Source organism: Rissa tridactyla, chromosome 7 (assembly GCF_028500815.1).
Source record: "Rissa tridactyla isolate bRisTri1 chromosome 7, bRisTri1.patW.cur.20221130, whole genome shotgun sequence".
Taxonomy (NCBI): Eukaryota; Metazoa; Chordata; class Aves; order Charadriiformes; family Laridae; genus Rissa; species Rissa tridactyla.
The window spans coordinates 44,906,937-44,925,438 of NC_071472.1; the positions used below are offsets into that span (position 1 = coordinate 44,906,937).

General features: G+C 54.0%; 1 protein-coding gene across 1 annotated transcript in view; it reads right to left on the minus strand.

Moving 5' to 3' along the window:
* Positions 1–18,502, minus strand: part of RNF43 (ring finger protein 43) — a 65,582-nt gene that overhangs the window by 19,225 nt on the left and 27,855 nt on the right. The window contains exon 2 of the mRNA XM_054209434.1: positions 230–352. Within this exon, the coding sequence (XP_054065409.1) occupies positions 230–352 (123 nt within the window). The remainder of the gene's footprint in view (positions 1–229; positions 353–18,502) is intronic.

Genomic DNA, 18,502 nt, shown 5'->3' on the forward strand with positions numbered 1-18,502 from the left:
TTTACAAAGCCAGGCAGTTGAAAAAGTACGGAGGGATGGGCAGTGGGGTTGGCTGGCACAGCGTCTCTCCCCAAGGACCCCTTCTGCCAAGGACCCTGCTCTATCCGTGTCTTTTTCTCCACCTTCCAACAGCTCTTTCCTACCTGCTCCCTCCTCCTGCTCTCCCTCTTTCCTGCACCACGGGTTTCGCTTCCAAGGTTGGTGCCGCTGGGGGCGTTTTTGCACCTACCTTGTTAGCCAGCGACAGGCAGGGGTTGGGATCCCGATCCGGCTGTTCAAGCTTGACGATGGTGATGAACCCCGACTCGGTGTGTTCATCCTCGCTGGTGTTGCACAGGGACAGCGGGTGGGACTGCAGGACAAAAGCAAAGGGAAACTCAGACCTTGGGGCTCAGCATTGCAAAGGGGGGCTCAAGCCCACCACAAACTCTGTGACCTGCCCAGGGGGTGTAGGACACCCCTGCGGTGGGCATCACCACCGCTGCTACATCCCATGGCCCTGTCCGAGCGGTAGTGAGGCTTTGAATGCCACAAGAAGTAAATCGTTGGGAAAGTTTCGGTCCACCAGGAAAATGTCCCAGAGAAAGGTGGAGTTTCTGCCTTTCTGGTGGCAGCACGCAGGTCTGACATTGTCTGAGTCACAGATATGCAATGCCAGCACAGCCTGCGAGACCACAGCCCTCGACTGCTGGGACAGAGCACCCCACCGGCACAGTCCTGGTGCTGCAAGAACTCCCTGCAGCGCTCTGGGCGAGGCGAAGGGACCACGACAAAAGCAAACGTCTGGTGCCCTCAAAGATTCAGCACTTCTTATTTCTCGACCACCAAACTCAACAACTTTATGATAAATTTGCAGAGGAGAAGCCAAAGGAAGGAGTGAAAAAAAATGAAAGTAGGTCGAGAAGCACCAGGAATGAGAAGGGAGAGGAAAAGATCCCAGTAACCACATCCCCACTGAGTCGTAGAACCATAGAATGGTTGGGGTTGGAAGGGACCTTAAAGACCACCCAGTGCCACCCCCTGCCATGAGCGGGGACGTCTTCAACCAGCCCAGGTTGCTCCAAGCCCCGTCCAACCTGGCCTTGAACCCCTCCAGGGATGGGGCAGCCACAGCTTCTCCAGGCAACCTGGGCCAGGGGCTCACCACCCTCACAGCAAAGAGTTTATTCCCCAGATCTCATCTAAATCTCCCCTCTTTCAGTTTAAAGCCATTCCCCCTTGTCCCATGGCTCCCCTCCCTGATCCAGAGTCCCTCCCCAGCTTTCCTGGAGCCCCTTTAGGGACTGGAAGGGGCTGGAAGGTCTCCCCGGAGCCTTCTCTTCTCCAGGCTGAACCCGCCCCAGCTCTCTCAGCCTGTCCTCACAGCAGAGGGGCTCCAGCCCTCCCAGCGTCTCCGGGGTCTCCTCTGGCCCTGCTCCAACAGCTCCGTGTCCTTCTGCTGTTGGTGCCCCAGAGCTGGAGGCAGCACTGCAGGGGGGTCTCACAGAGCAGAGGGGCAGAATCCTCCCCTCGCCCTGCTGCCCATGCTGCTGGGGATGCAGCCCAGGCTGCAGGGAGTTTCTGGGCTGCCAGCGCACATTACCAGCTCGTGTCATGACGACATCCACTGCTCTGGTCCCTGCCTGGAAAGTCTGTCATTGCCTCTGATCTCCCCGTCTAGCGGTGGAGGGATGATGGTCTTGTGCTGGATGGCAGGAGGTTGAAGGAAAGCACAGTTTAGTTCTTGTCTCCTTCTTGGGAGTCCCATCACCTCACATGAGCCCTCCCAGCTCTTCCCAATAAAGCTGGCTGGCTCCCTCCTCTGTGACTGGAATGTGGTGTACGAAGCACGCAGGTTATGGGACAGAAAAGCCTGTAAATACTACGGTTGTTGGACAGCTTTTGTTACTGCATCAGTGTGTGCCAGCGTGGGAAACAAGTAAGAAAGCTCAACATTATCAACCAGGAGGACCAGGGCAGGCTCTGTATCTGGTACCCATCCAGAAGCATGCCCAGAAGGCTTGCCTACCCTGCAGGTAATCCTGCGACAGTGTCCCAGTGCTATGCCAAAAAGACAGATTTAAAAAGAGGGGGAGGAATTGTCGGAGCAGCCCAGGGAACCCCCCCTCGCCCTCCATCCACGCTGGGCCGTGCCCACACTGCCCCAGGGGCTGCAGGGCAGCATTGCTCCCATCCTCAGGCTGGTGCGGACCCCAGGACGGATCCAGGGCACCCCCCTTGGCATGGGGCTGGGAGGAGCTGGGGAACGGGGCGGGCCGGGAACCAGCCAAACGTGGTGTCCTCCTCCAGCTGTGGGGGAATGGGAGAACGGGGCCCATCACACCTAACTTCAGACGTGCTGTTATCACATTTTAATGTTGGAGTGGGTCACAGGAACAGGTCTTTCAAGGGAGCGCGACTCACCTGGGCTGGTTTTAGTCACATCCTTCAGGAGGAGCTGCACCATGCCCATTTCCCGCTGCTGACAATAAAGGAGTGATTCGCTCAGGTGCAGCCACCTGTAGGGAAACCTTCAAAAGCTGAAGGAGACAAGCAGCACCTCTACTCAGTCGGAGATGCAAAATACCCCCATTGGCCCTCCTGGGCGTGGGGAGAGGAGAGCTCTGCCTGTCAGAGCCTCTGCGGTCGGAGAGGTTGGGGTGGACGGGGCTCACATTGTCCGGGGGCTGCGCGCTCGGAGCCCGTCCAGGTGCAGGTTGGAGCATCCTTCCCTGCATCTCCCCAACCAGCTCAGAGCCCACCGTCCCCGGGGCCAAGAGGCGCCGCTTTTTACCCCAACCAGCCCCGGCCGAGCCCCCCTGGGGCTGCAGCAGGACCCGCCGCCGCTTGGTGGGGCTCTTGGCTGGATCCCGAGCCCCGCAGCACCCGGGGCACCGGGGCTTCCCGGGAGTCGTTTGCCGAGATTGCCCCCTGGATCGCACAGTCGTACCCGTTAGAAGGGTGCAAGGCACGCTGCTGGCCCTCGGAGGGGGTGGTGGTGTGTGTGGTGGTGCTGGGGGGGTTTGTGCAGCCCCTGCAGCGATACAACCCCGCGCCAATTCCGAACGCACACGCATCCCGGTGCTGCAAAAATCGGGAGGCGCGACGAAATCGCAGTGCTCCGTTCCGTAGCGCTACGTCTTGAGCTACAAAATAATAACAGGTCTTACAAAGCCATGAAAGTGAGTTAAAATGGTGAGGATTAAAAAAAAAAAAAAGAAACAAGAAAAAAAAAAAACCAAACCACAACGAACCCACAACCGCAGACATTTGCAAATTGCCCAGATTTCGAGGTAGGTAACACCTACAGTCACAAGGGCATAGAGAAATCAAACCCCAGGCTCTCACCTGACCTTCAGGAGCTTGGAGACCGAGGTGTAAGAGATGGATGAGCTAAGACCTAACCTGCTATGCTTTAAAATATTGCGCAGGATAGCTGGGCACTGACGAACTGCCGCGTGCCTTTGCCCAGCAGTCCCTCATCCATCTTTCTCTTGAGGCCTTCCTCTCAAATCCATAGTGATACTAGAAGAAGAATGTCAAAATGCTATATCATTTAGACTTCAGACGTAAAGATGCCAGACAGAGTGCAACTGTACCAAGCCAAGCACCATAAACTCTAGAAATTCAGGTTTCCGGGGAAGCAATCCCATCTGTTATGACTTGGGAGCGCTGAGGGCAGGCTCACAAATAACCCCCCTGCTTCACCCCCACAACGGCAGGCGCTGCCCCCACCAAGACCAACACGGCACTGAGGTGCCCGTGATCCCGCTTGGCTTTACCAAGCGATGGCATTATTTTTATACTCTGTTTGCTTGACTGGGAGTTCTCCGGCCTTTTGGTTAATATATCATTTTAATAACCGCGCAAAAACACAAAACAGGAAATGCAGAGAGTGTGTCTCGTGATACATCTAATAATTCAGAGATAATCCTCCTGCCGGCGTTATCGAGCCTTCCCCGGGTTGCTCCCAGAGGAGCCCAGGGCACTGGTGCTGGGGAAGCAGTCGCACCTCCCGGCGCTGCTTGGAGCTGTGTCCAACCCAGGGTGGGAATGGCTTGGGGTGCTGTGGTGTCCCTGGGTGGTGACTCTACGGGGCGAGGGACAATCCTGTGTGCTGAGCATGGAGCAGCCTCTCTGGGACGAGGATTCCCGGTCCTGATCACAGCATTAATGATGAACACTGGGAATAACGTGCTCTGGAGCCCCTCTGCTGTGAGGACAGGCTGAGAGAGCTGGGGGGGTTCAGCCTGGAGAAGAGAAGGCTCCGGGGAGACCTTCCAGCCCCTTCCAGTCCCTAAAGGGGCTCCAGGAAAGCTGGGGAGGGACTCTGGATCAGGGAGGGGAGCCATGGGACGAGGGGGAATGGTTTTAAACTGGAAGGGGGGAGATTTAGATGAGATGTGAGGAAGAAACTCTTTGCTGTGAGGGTGGTGAGCCCCTGGCCCAGGTTGCCTGGAGAAGCTGTGGCTGCCCCATCCCTGGAGGGGTTCAAGGCCAGGTTGGACGGGGCTTGGAGCAACCTGGGCTGGTGGGAGGTGTCCCTGCCCAGGGCAGGGGGGCTGGAGCTAAATGATCTTTAAGGTTCCTTCCAACCCAAACTGTTCTGTGATTCTATGAATAAGAGCAATGAACTAAGCTTCTGCAGCTCCAAATGAGCGTGGGGTGCATATATGAAATGCTGGCAGCTGTTTTGGAGGGGGACACAGTTGGCAAACCTGGAGAAGACCTGCTGATGAGCACACCAAAACCTTCCATTTGGTTTTCTATTAAGACTGGGCACTGTGGCCTTTTCCTTTTTCCCTCAGGACACCCACCCTCCCTGTCCGAGCAACGGTCCTCCACCTCGGGCATTCCTGCCAGGGCACAACGGCACCCACAAAGGGTATGGCCAGCAGCCGAGGCAGTGCCAGGTGAGCCACAGCCACGCAGGATCCCAGCCAGCCAAGACCCTTCCTCGTGTGGGCAGGTGCTCACGGAGCTGAGGCAGACTAGTGGCCCCCTCACTGTTCCGTGACGAGTCCCTCATCACACACGAATCACCTCAGGAGGTCTGAGAGTCCAGGTGCCTTCCCCAGCACCCTGTACCAGACGACCAGGAGGCAGATCGTGAGGATTCTTCTTTGTGCAAGGGACACACGTGTCATCCACCCACGCTCCACTCCCCTCTGCTCCAGACCACTTCTTCCCTCTCCTCCTGCCGTCTTCTCCTCCCGTTTGGTGCTATACTGGGCAACTCCTCAAGCAGCAGCAGAGGAGCAAAACCTGGCTCCTCCTGTCTACCGCATTTCTTGGCACTGCCCCTGCCCCTGCCCCTCCCGTGGGTGAGCGATCACGGCTGCGCATCGTGCTCACAGGACGAGAGCAGGCTCAAAAAATAATCTAAGAACGATGTGGAAAACCAAATATTATGAGATTCCTCAGCGCAGCGGCGGCCCAGGCTGCAGAGTCAGGATCCCACAGTCCCTCTGAAACCAGACCCGTTTGTACATGGCTGCAGATGGGCTCAGAGACGGCGGGAGCGAAGGGTTTCTGCAGAAACTCTTTCTGGTTTTCAGCAGAGCATCCCCCCCTCTGCTGGGCCGGGCACCTCCGTAAGCACCGACTGCCACCACCAAGAAGCCATTTCTTCTTACAGAAAGCCTCTCTGATCCCGTAGACAAAGGACAGGCAAAACCCAGCCACTGCAAAGAGGAGTTGTGTTCATATTCAGGATTAAAGAGGTCTCCTGCACGTTGCCTAAATTGCACCAGGGTCCGGAACCAGCGCTCGCCGCTCCCAGGCTCAGCAGAAGGACCTCGATGGGCGTTAGGCTGGATCCCGCCGTGCTGCTCCAGCTGGGCGTCCCTGTTCGGAGTCACATCGATGCTCCACCGGAGCCTCCCAGCGTGATCCCTGCCCGGCTCCATGCTGCTGGGATGCCGGGGGGGTGTGGGGTTAGCTGCTTCCCGGGCAGGGTTTGGACCTGGGCTTGGGGCGACCCAGCCCTGCCAGCTCTGCCCATGCCCTGGCCCTGGCCCTGTCAGCCAGACCTGTGAACCCCCCACCTTTGTCACTCTGTCCGTCCCTGTCACCACATCCCTCCTGTCATCCCTTTACCTCCAGAGCTCCTCTGCATCCCTGTGTGCTTGCTACCACCTTTTTTCCCCTCCCTGTTTCCTTACCCTATGGCATCTCCTTTTTTTTTTACCTTTTCCATCCATGCCACCTCTCCTAAAATACTGAATTTCTCTTTTCTAACTTATCCTTGCCATCTTTCCCACTTTATTCCCACTAGAGCCACTATTTTCACCCCAGCCTGTCCCTCCCACAGTGCCGGCACCATTCACGGGTTGTACGGAGCAGCCAGGAGCTCCCCCGCAGAAACGCGGGGGATGGAGAAAGGTCCCGGGGGGAAGGCCAGGCAGCAAGAGGTGCTCCCTTCTCACTCGGGGCCTTCATTTATAAAACAGCAGGGGGGAAAAAAAAAAAAAAAAAAAAAAAAAGAAAGATGACCCCCAGAGGTCACCTAGCCCACTTTGCTGCCCGAAGGCAGGATCAGCCAGACCTAAAACATTCCTCAGAGACACTCGCTCAACCTGTTTTCGAGACCTCCAAAAAGGGAGACTCCTCACCCGCTCCAGGGCTGCCTTCTCCTCCGCACAGCACAGTATTTTCTAACACCTCATCTGAATCGGTTTTGCTGCAGTCGGAGCCTAATCATTCTCACTGAATCAGCTGTGCCCACGGAAAAGAGAGAATTCCCCCTTCCCCCCCGCCTCCCCCCCCCAGCAAAGAGCCATTTAAATGTTTCTGTTCCCCTTTCTGTTCACAAAGGAGTCTTTAGGGCTGAAAAAGGACTCGGAGAAGCAAAGACCCTGACACACACCAGTTTTCTCGGGAAGCCAGAGCACTTCACGCCCTTCCCTCATGGGGGGATGAGTCAAAAGGATGGATTTGATGTGAAGTGGCAGTAAAAATTTTAGAACCATCCAGTAAGGTTGGCGTGGAAGAGAGAGGAAGAGAAGAGGACGAGACAGTGTTCAGCGAAGGGCTCTAGAGAAATCACAGACCGAACCGGTGAACTGTTAACACCAACAGAACTCATCGCTAAATTGACCGCAATACCAGAAAAAACCGCAGGCAGCAAATACCAAGCTGAACTCGAAGAAGCTGAGAGTGATGCAGGGAATGGCAGATTGAAAATCCCGATGTCCCCGCCAAAAAAAAAAAAAAATTGGTTAAAAACCACCAAAATGAAGAGAAGGGAAGAACTAACAGCGCTTTGGAAAAGGAGAGCAATGCTTTCGCAGACCCACGGGGTTCCTCAAAGCAGTCCTAAGTATGGGAATAAAGGTAGTTGAGTTAATGCCGTACGCTGCTGTCTCCTCTTCTGCTCTCCAAGGGGTCAAGGCTATGGAAGATGACAGAACATCACGCAGCACTACCCAGGGCCATCTCCAGAACCGAGAGGAGAAAAAAAGCAGGGCAGCCTTTACCACAGCGTGAACTTACCGGGACAGTCTCAGAAATAAACTGTGTTGTCCAAATATTCCAAAAAGGACTTGGAAAATGAGAGGAATAGAGCAGTGGCCAAGTTTTTCAGTAACATGTGAATATTCAAGTTGGTGAACATTAAAACTGGGTGCAAAGGGATCTCATGATACTGTGTGATGGCCTGATAAAAGATGCCAAAAAAACACCGAAAATAAGAAAAACCCTATCTAGCTATTTTACGCAAGGACGAGCTCTAGGTTAGCTCTTAATGAATGGGAAAGATCTTGGAGTCATTGCGGGGAGTTGTATGGAAGCGGTTGTTGAATCGCCCAAAGGAGTCAAAAGGCAAATAGACTGTTAGGTACTACTGTAAAAAAAAAAATTAAAAAAAAAAGCAAATCTACTAGATAAAGCTGCCGTGTGTCAACACCTTGAATATTACAAGAGGTCCTGCTCGCCCCATCTTGAGCAGAGGGCACTATTTCTGTACGAGAAGCGATTAAGTGAGCAAGAATTCTTCAGCTTCGTACGGATGGGATATGTTAGAGCAACGTAAAATCGTTAAAAACATGGAGAATTCATGGGACGAAAGACCACGAAGGGCTGTTAAATGCAAACATGTGCCGACCACCGTCTCTGAGCTCAGCCCGCCGGCAGCCGGGGAGCCGTGGAGAAGCGGCGCTCGGTATTTGCCCGTTCCCTGCCCGTTTTGGGGCTGCAGCCGTGGCAGGGGGGAGGGGGCTCTGCCCTGGCTCTGGTGCACCCGCGTGGGCACCGCCGGGCAGGACCACGGGCTGCCTCTCGCCTCCCCGCCGCGAGGCTTTTGCCATAAATATTTGGCTTAGTAGCCGAATATGAGAATAAAGTGGAGATGCGCGGTCAGTGCCAGAGAACCGGGAAGAGCTTCTTCCACCCCGCAGAGCCAGGCACCGCCCGCGCCTTCGGGGGACAGCTGTGGGACTTCTGTCACCCAGCGCCGATTCTCCTGCCAGCACCTGGAATCCCACACAAGACTTTGAGGGAATACTCAAGCGTTCGGGGCCAGGAGAAGCGCGGAATGATTCTGTTCGGGACAGCAAGCCCTCCCACTGCCGCAGCTCATGCCAGGACCGTTTCGCACGTGCTGCTGGTGCCGCAGTTTGCAATGGATGGAAATGCCTTGTTGGAGAAGCTCCTTCACAGGTGAGCTACTCGACAAACCAGAAAGGAGCCCAGCGGCAGCGAGGAGATAAGCAAGGAGCCTAAGGCACGGTGAACGGCGGCCTTTTGAGGGTCCGCAGCATCTCGGACATGGCCGTGCCATGTCTGCTCGTCGTCTTGGAGACGCTCACTCCCCACGACCTGCGTGCTTCACCCAGTTGTGCCACGTCACTGTCCCAGAGCATGAGCTCGTGAGGGCAGAATACAGACATCTCTGTATTTGTAGATATCAGTCTCTGGCTCAATACAGCCTCCTCCCTGCTGGGAGTCTGTCAGTGAGGCTCTGAGCTAAGTAAGTTATAGTCCTTCATAGGTTTATAGTCCTTCACAGGTTTCAAAGAACGAGGCATAATGGCTTCAAACTGGAAGAGGGGAGATTTAGATGAGATCTCAGAAAGAAATTGTTTGCTGTGAGGGTGGTGAGCCCCTGGCCCAGGTTGCCCAGAGAAGCTGTGGCTGCCCCATCCCTGGAGGGGTTCAAGGCCAGGTTGGACGGGGCTTGGAGCAACCTGGGCTGGTGGCAGGTGTCCCTGCCCAGGGCAGGGGGTTGGAACGAGATGATGTTTAACGTCCCTTCCAACCCAAACCATTCTATGATTCTGTGACTCAAAAGCACAAGTGGAAGTGCTCTACTACCCTCCTCCCTGTCTTTGCTCCTAACACTGACCTTGCTGTGAGAGTTTTTGGGCAAGATCCTCTGCTGGGGTCTATGAGGGGAACCTGAGATAGGATTGCTGCAGGAAGGAGAGGGGCAGATGTACCAGCTCTGAAAGTCAGGCAGGCACCCGCAGGGCGCATCTCCCAGAAGTGTCAGGGCACCGACACTGTCACACCTGCTGGCACCAGGGAAACCTCCGGGGACCTCTGCATGGCCAGGGTGGAACAGGGCACCTGCGCTTCCCCGGTCTCCTCGGTGACACGCCGTGTCCCCGAAGCGCTGACGGCCCTTAGCAGGCTGCGTCTGCGATGCGGGGCAGAGCGGTGCTCCCCTGGCACAGGGCAAGCCCAAGGAACGCCCCTGCCAGTGCACTGCCCTGCTGGGACACCTCGGTCATCAGAGCCTCCTCTCCCGGTCTCCCCCAGCGCTCACGCTGCGTGAACGTCTTTATTCCTGTATAAGAGAGGCTCTTCCCGGTGTATCTTAACCCTCCAGCTCTATCAGCTCAACTGAAGCCCCTCTTACACCAAGATCGCTGCACTATGTAGCTGTCACTCTACTCAAGACACAGCAGCCGGAATGAGGGGACACCACCAAAGGTACAGGAGATGCTGGCAGGAGGCCGGCGTGCAGCTACAGCGGCGCTGAAAAGTGCTGTGGGATGCTGCTGGAAGAACACAGGAGAATGAGGAGGGATGAGGCAGGGAGGTGAAGCGGACGTTAACCGTGAAGAAGATGGAAATGGCTGGTTGGAAGAGAGTGGCGGAGTGTTTCAAAGGGCCTGAGGAAAAATTGCAGCTTCCATGACTCCTGGGCATGAAGCTTAGCCATGAGGATATGGGGCTTTTTAATTTACCTGCATAAAGTTTCAAGAGCTGTTATAACAGCAAACACACCTTACCCACATGTGAGTCACAGACAAACACGTTCCCTGATAACAAACGCATTATTCTTAGAGAGGCTCAGGTCCTACCTCAACGTGCGAATAGCTCAGACAACTGTCCGGGTCCCCTGAAGGAGGGGCAAGAGGTGGGAAAGGAGACAAAGGATCTACAAGCTGCCAGTGCAACACCCCTACGCTTGTTCCCTTACGCGTGCTCGTGAGCTTCACTATCTCAAGGCCATCTCAAGGGTCAGCAGTGCCCAAGGGTTTGATACAAGTCAGTCCCTAATCAATAACTCCATCTCCTTCTCCTTTTCATTACAAAGCTGGTGAGCAACAAAGAGAAGTGCTGAACCCCAAGAGGGACGTTTATTTGATTATCGCAGGCGCAGGATTAGATGGTTTAGGTGAGTCACGAAGTCTGGATCTTTTCCGTCTAATTGCACAAGCATGGCCGTGGTGCTGGAGAAAACTCTCGCTTCACACCTCACTGTCCTGCTGACAGCTCTGCTGAAGGTTTCTCTCCTGAGGACAGAAAGGTCCAACTCAGGGCAAGCAAGTGTCGCTTCTAGCGCAGCCACTGTGATGATAGTGCGGGCCGACAAGGAAATCTTTGGCCAAGTTCCATCACGATGTCTGCTTTCATCTCTCTCTCTGGTCCACACATCCATTTTGGAATATCAAAGGCAAAGGGAGGTTCTCTGGTCGGCCCTGACTCACACCACTAAATGAAAGTAAAGGCAAGCTGGCCCAAGTCACGGGAGAACAGCTCACGCTCCTGCTGCCTCCAAGCACACGGCGAGCAGTCTGGATTCGAACCCCAATGAACGGCATCCCACCCCTGTTGGCCTGCTCACCTCATACACCCCCACTCTGGGGGACAACAGCACTGGCAATTTCCGTACTTCAAGGCGCTCTTACACAATGACCTTCTGCGCTGTGCTGACAGCGCTTTGGAGGCTAAAACTATGCCACAAAGCTCACGCAAGTCTTGTCCCTCAGCAACAGCTCAAAGCACTGTCAGGACCCAAGCTGTGCCGACAGCATGGCAGCCTGGTGGCATCCTTCCTGCCCCTCAAAGCACGAAGCTGTGCTGGCACTCGGGACCAACGGAGGGGTGGCACAGACATATGAGGTCTTCCATGACTGACACGTCAAGCACCTTCACAGGACACAGCTCTGACCCTGAAAGCAACTCTGCAGCGTTAGGCCAGATATAAAGACTCAGCCAAACCCAGATCACTTTACGGCAGAGGCTGGAGTATCGTTTCCTCAACCAGCAAGTTTCTACAGAGGGTTTCAAAGTTAAAACCTTGAAAGTGGATGCCAGAAAGAGCATTCTTGCTCTTCTAAGAAAGGAGATAACAGATCTAGAAGAGCAAAGACTGACAAGGAAATTCTCCTTGGGGCAGATTATGCCATAATTCCTTCTGAAGCATCACACATCTCCAGGAGGGCTGAACTGCTCCTGGAAGGAGACCATAGGGCTCTCCTGAGGTTAATATGGACTGGGGAATCCTCTAGGACTCTTCTGAAGATGAAGCTCGGCAGCAGTGTTGCCTCTACTGTTGCTTGGAGATTGCAAGGCTCTGACATGGACCTGAACCATCAGGTTGAACCACCACTGAATGACCACTGTGGCCATTTCTGGAGAAGCCAGCAGTGGTCTGGGGTACCTGGTCATGAGTGAAACGTGGGCATTTGTCACGATTGCACATGAATCTCTGCTCACCGGGGAAAGGCTGCAGGCAGGAGATGGGCATGGGGTGGAGGAGCCACCCCTGCAGAGCCCTCCCGGCTGGCGCTGCGCCCCGGGAGGGGAACGTTGCCTGATCCCCTCCCCCTTGAATATCCCTGGGCTCCGCCGCCTCAGCCAGGTGCAGAACAAAAGGAAACTAATGATTTAGTTATTGCTTCAGCGCCGAAGGTTTGAAGGTCAGCCATTCAGTGCAGCGCTCATTGTATGACCAAGCGCTGCCTGCCCTGCCTGCAGACCTGCAGCTACAGTCGGCTCAGCAGGGGCCGGTACTGTACGGCTGGCTTCTGAGCGGGGAGATGAAAGGCTTTTTTCTAATGTAATAACTGACGGCCTCTTCAGTGCCGTTTGAACTGTTTACAGACCGAGTTAACGATTACAGGCAATGTGTACTTTGGCTGCTGCCCAAAATTCTTACCCGCCCGTCAGATATTATCAAAGAGCCCTTCACTGCTGGCCTGGAGTCCTTCCAAAGCACAGCGCCGAAATGCCGGCGTAGAGGAGGGGCCTTCGGCGCTCGATCGTGAAATCCAAAGCTAGAAAGTCACAGATCTGCTCTGGTGAGGTGTCCTGGGGACCGGCCGCCGAGTCACGTAGAGACGGGGGAACACCCAAGGGGTTCCTAAAGCCCCTTGCGCCCCGTGGCTCCATGCGGGGTGGGCTCTTCCCTGCAGGACGTCACCTAGGGCTTTGCCTGTGCTGGCTCCCGGGCTTGATTAGAAGACAGCAGACAGCCCACGAGCTCCGGCTGCCCCGGCTTCCCTCCCTGTGCGAGGTTGCCGCCGTCCGTACCTCGTTCATTACACGTAGCCTGGGTGGTTGTGTTAACGCTAGTGGTTACACAGCTTCACGCTACTCCTGCCAAAAGCGTTTTCGACACCCTCATGCCTGAGAGTGTGGACAAGAACAAACCAGGTGGTGGGAGATTAGATAAAATCACTTCCATTGTTATTTGTAGCTGGAAAAATGCAGGTGTAGGTATAAGGTCTGGCTGGATTTGGGTTAGAAAACAAGCCCCAGCTCTCTGGGGCAAACTGCACCACCAAGTCTGGAAATCCCGTTGAAACGAAGGGATGAAACCAAGAACTGGCAAGCTGCTCTAATTACAGCTGAGTAACACAGGGCCACATTCAAGCAGTGCCGAGGCTGCAGAGCAAACCGTGTCCCAGGCAGGAAATACCGCAGCTGCGGAGGACGGCTCCGTCCTACCGACCGTCCTGCGCCGCGGAAACCTGGGGAGGTTCAGTGAGGGCAGAAGGTGATCTCCGCGCCGCGCATCCCTCCTGGAAGTTTCTGTCAGAGGCAACTTCCTAAATACAACTAGGAAAAAAAATCATTTCAGTCTCCCTTTTCGATGGAAACACGTCTTGTGGACCATCAGTCCCCCTTAGCAGCCCACTTTAGGTTGTAAAATGTTATTTAATACTGTTCACTAGACCATCTGCAGACTGAGCTACCACGGCTTCGAAGTATCCGCAGGCCATTGTTAAAAAACCTCTGCACAGTCCAACCCAGGGTTTAAACCTCCAGCTACACCAGCAGCACGAACCGCTGCGTCCCATACCAAGAGGCTGCAGCAGGGCCGGTATGCCATCATCCGAAAGCTCTTTGTAGAAAAGGCCAGATAATAAAAGCATGTAAATTTTATGTTAATATTTTGCTCCTGTGTTCCCAAAACGAGGCGTTTTGTCCTGCACAAAAAAAATGCAAAAGCCCTCTCTTTCGCAGGCCGGCAGAGACGGAGTTTCCAAGGGATGCTTCCCAGAGAAGGGCCGATGCCTTCACGTGGTGCCAATTGTGTGCTTGAAATATGATGTATGTCAGCAGGTCCCAGGCACGAGGGCAAAGATTGAATAGCTAAAGGAATAAATTAATTGCTTTTTAACCACATACCATACCAGCTTCCCATTGTTTTATTGCTCAGATATAGTTTTTTTAAATAGGGATGAGAGAGTGGCTGGTGAAGGACACAAGTATCTCTCTTGCTGGATGTTGTAGTATTGCCAGGAGACAGAAATGTAGATGCAAATATATTTGCTGTGATTTGATTCAATAAAACTTGCTAGTACAGCGCAGTACACTACAAAAATTGGTTCCTCCTACGCTTACTTGCTAAGACATGAGTTCAGGCCCTCTGGGATCCGCAATTCCCTGGCTGCTATCGATGACATCACTGACATCTAAGGAGCTGCAGGAATGCCGAGAATGCAGCTCTGGGCTCCCGGGGATGCTGAGCTCATCGGCTGCTACAGGAGGCACGAAAGATGGGGTGCCTGGGTCGCAGTCCTGGCTCATTTACGGCCTTCCCCTTCCAACGTACACACACGGGCTCTTTTTAAGGCCACACAACACACAGTCACACAAGGCTGCACCAGTTTAAACGGCAACAGTGGAATTGTTTGAAAATTTATTTCACCGACGTCTTCAGACGCTGAGCAGAAATGAGAATTTCAGCACAGGCACATGGGGTCAGACCCAAAATTGACGTAACCCCTTGATCTGTCACTCACAAGCCAGCAGAGCCCACTCGAGCAGTGCTCTTCCGCTTGTCACACCTTTGCAGCGTCACTGGGGTCACTGATGTGGAGGACACAGCCACAGCAGGGTGCTTACCAGCCCGAAGGATTGCGCAAACAACGCCTCCTTCCCTTTGTGCCCGTTTATACTTTCTTCCACAACATCTTCTGCCAATGGGCTCCATAAAGGGTTTCAGCTAAGTCAATAACTAGGGTTTTTTTGATTGAAGATATTCTCACAGGGGACTCCGGAGAGCGATCTCTGTTAGCTCTCAGGTGCCCCCTTGACTCTTACCATCCTTGCTGCGTGTAACCAAGCTTGCACCCTGGGGAGGCCAGATACCGAAGGTACCACAGACGTTCAAAGAGCTGGGCTGGCATGCTGGAATGAGCTTGAAGCAGGTAAGCATAAAACTCTCCCCCTTTGTTTCAGCCTGTTGGGATCCTCTGAAGACTCCAGCATTCATCACCAAAGGGCATGTCTCCACGCGGAGGTTCTTAGGGATGAGGATGACACAGCTCTTGGCCCCGTACGCGAGAAGCTGAGGCCAAAAAGGTGAAGAAATTTCCGTTTTCAGCCACCTCTGCCGCAGTGTTCAGAGCAGCGTGGAGCCGCGAATATGCAGGATCCAGCCCCGTCAAATGGGGCAGAAAGCGAAATAACTTCCCTGCTCAACAGAATGTGACCCAGTAGAAGATTACCTACCCACTGTCTTTACTTGAGGCTACCCAACAATATGACCAAACGTTACTTTAAAACAATAAAGACTGACTGAGCTCTAACAGCTTTTTCCACTCTGCAAATCGGGAAGGGAGCCATTCACAGACCATTTGTTCGAGTCAGTGAAAGTAGGCTAGTTGCGACATCGCCTCCACTGGAGGATCCAACTCTCATCAACCCGCATCTCCTCGAGAGGGGAGAGAGATCCAGCAGGAGGACAAGTGCCAGGACAGCGGGGACATCTGGAGTCATGGCAGTTAGGACAGAAAGAAGTTCAGAAAGGAGAAAAGCCCTCTTGCTTACAGGAGGGAAGACCTTCTCTCCCATCTCTGGTTATTCCAGATTAGGAGACATGATGGATGGAGCTGCCAGCCTGACACCTGGCAATTCTGCTCTTTTTTCATAGAATCATAGGGTTGGAAGGGACCTCTGGAGATCATCCCATCCAGCCCTCTGCCAGAGCAGGGTCACCCAGAGCAGGTGGCACAGGAACGCATCCAGGTGGGTTTGGAATGTCTCCAGAGACGGAGACTCCACCACCTCTCTGGGCAGCCTCTGCCAGGGCTCTGACACCCTCACAGCAAAGAAGTTCCTCCTCATGGTTAGGTGGAACTTCCTGTGCTCAAGGTTGTGCCCGTTACCTCTTGTCCTGTCCCTGGGCACCAATGAGAAGAGCCTGGCCCCATCCTCCTGACACCCACCCTTTAAGTATTTATAAGTGTTGATGAGATCCCCCCTCAGCCATCTTTTTTCCAGGCTGAAGAGACCCAAATCCCTCAGCCTTTCTCCATAAGAGAGGTGTTCCAGTTCCCTCATCATCTCGGTAGCCCTTTGCTGTCCCCTCTCCAGCAGTTCCCTGTCCTTCTTGAATTGGGGAGCCCAGAACTGGACACAGTGCTCCAGGTGTGGCCTCCCCAGGACAGACCAGAGGGGGAGGATGACCTCCCTCCACCTGCTGGCCACACTCCTCTTGATGCACCCCAGGATGCCATTGGCCTTCTTGGCCACCAGGGCACATCACTGGCTCATGGTCATCCTGTTGTCCACCAGTACTCCCAGGTCCCTCTCTGCAGAGCTGCTCTCCAGCAGGTTAACCCCTAACCTGTCCTGGTGCGGGGGGTTATTCCTCCCCAGGTGCAGCACACTTTTTCTTAACAATGATGCTGGTCCCTGCCAGAGAAAGAGCACTGGAAAAGAGAGTTTAGCACTGTCTAGAGTTTCTGATATGGCTGCTCAGCGATAAAAATACACTACGTTGTATAAAATCAGCCATCTACTCCTTGAGTTGACTCATGCGGACTCCAGTTCCCTAGGCTGGTTGCCTTTTCTCCCGGTTCTGAAGGGTCGAGGTGGTTGTCGCAACCACAGATTCTCCCTCTGTATCTGCTGCTTTTCATCTTGCTGAGCTCCCCCTCACCGAGGCAGGATGTCTGATCAAGGGTTTATTACACGGCCATGCTGGAAGCACAGACAGCAGTTTTTTAATGTTGTATCTCGTCACTCCATGCCGTAAGACTCCATAATTCCGCCCTGATGGCCTGCGAAAATGGCAGATGCCCATCTCCCAGGGAAGGGGAGAGCTTGTTCTTGCAGCTCCCATCGCCAGAGCCGTGCCTGGTCCGTGCGACGTGAGTTTGCAGCTCTCCTTGACAGAGAGCAAACTCTCCATACAGCTGTGCCTCCTGGCATCGGCGTTACCATGTGGACACTGCTGAAGTTCACGATGGTCTGCAAACTCTGGAAGGGACAATCCTTCATGACGGCTCAGCTGATTTCTCCCCCAGTGCAATTCAGTTGATTTTCCCGCCAATATTCCCTAGCGTTACCCCGAGCAACGTGCATTTACACTGCCCAATACACCAAGCCCTTGGTTTCCTCAGGCGATCTGCATCGCTCCTCACTGTGTAAGGACAAAACGCTGTCGCAGCCAAAACCTTAAAGCCTGCAGAGCACTGCTTCCATGGTTCCTGTTGTATTCGGGATCAGTGCAGCACTTGAGAACACAGGGATAAATCATTAACAAGTCATTATTGTTCACAGGTATTTTTGGCAGGAAACCACTGAGGTCAACCACCCAACTGGTGTGGGGTGGGGGGGGTGGCACTTTTCCTGGAGAAGCATTCAAATCCTCCTCCGATACCAAAAAACAGGCTGGGAGTGACCTTCCTTGCTGAATCTAATCGACATGAAGGGTGCCACAACCCCTCCTTCCCGCTCTTCTTGGCCTGAGCTTTCTTCCCGCGTCTGTGATCAAGTCCTTATGTCCGCAAAGCGCCTGCCGTTCTTCTGGCACACGCGGAGTGACAGCGCTGTTAATCACGAGCACCCCTCGCAGCGTGGGCAGCCCGGCAGCCCAAACGCTATTTCTCATGTACCAATCCTCTAATCTCCCAGCTCGCATCCATCACTTCTGCTACCGGGGGTCGGGGAATGCCTAGACAACTGCCGCTTCTCCTGGAGATCTGTCCAAGGATGGCTGCTTCTCATTCTTTGGGAACCTGCAGAGATGCCACTTCCTTCCGTCCCCAGCGAATAATCATCATCTCCGTGGGCGATACAATGCTCCCGCGGGGGCACATGTGTGTGCGGGGAGGGGGGGATGAAGCCACACACTGCTTGCTCCCATGGCCACGGCTGCTGGCAGGCAGCCGAGCAACCACCCAGAGCCCTCTCCACGGTTCATATTCTGGAGGCTGCTCCATCCTCACAGCTTCTAGCCCTGTCAGACACTCCAACTCCATGAAACGCTATTTATTCTCGTTGTCATTCGGTTTCCTGCGCCGGTGGCCAGCTGGCCACTGACCCCATTGCTATTTAGCTGTTGTAAATCAAGTGCCAAAGGACACTTTCAGAGCACCATGATGTGGCAATCCGTCCGATTATGTGGATATGGTCGTTTTAAAATTAAGTAAGCAAACAATTCCGACACAAACAGCTCAAAGGCTGCTGTGTGTCGTTCGGTGTGCGCTCCTGGCCAGGAGATACAACATGAAGATGGGGCTGCCTTTAAAGCCCTAAAAATCTCCTACAAAACGCCATGGAGTCAGCCCAGCTGCTCAGACGGTTGCGTGCCCAGCCAGTTCTGGATGGCTTGATGGTGATTTTTTTTTCTGAGGAAAAGTACTTTCAACTTTGACATTTAAAAAACGCCTTTCGTAAGCAGAAAAATATTCCTTTCCAAACTCACCGGCTTCTGGACACATTCACGGAAGCCAAGAAAACCAGTCAGGTAACCGAGTCCAGCTCCTGAGCCCACACTTCCATCTTTCTCTAAAAAATATTGACTCCAGCACCACAGACCCAGGCAGGGACG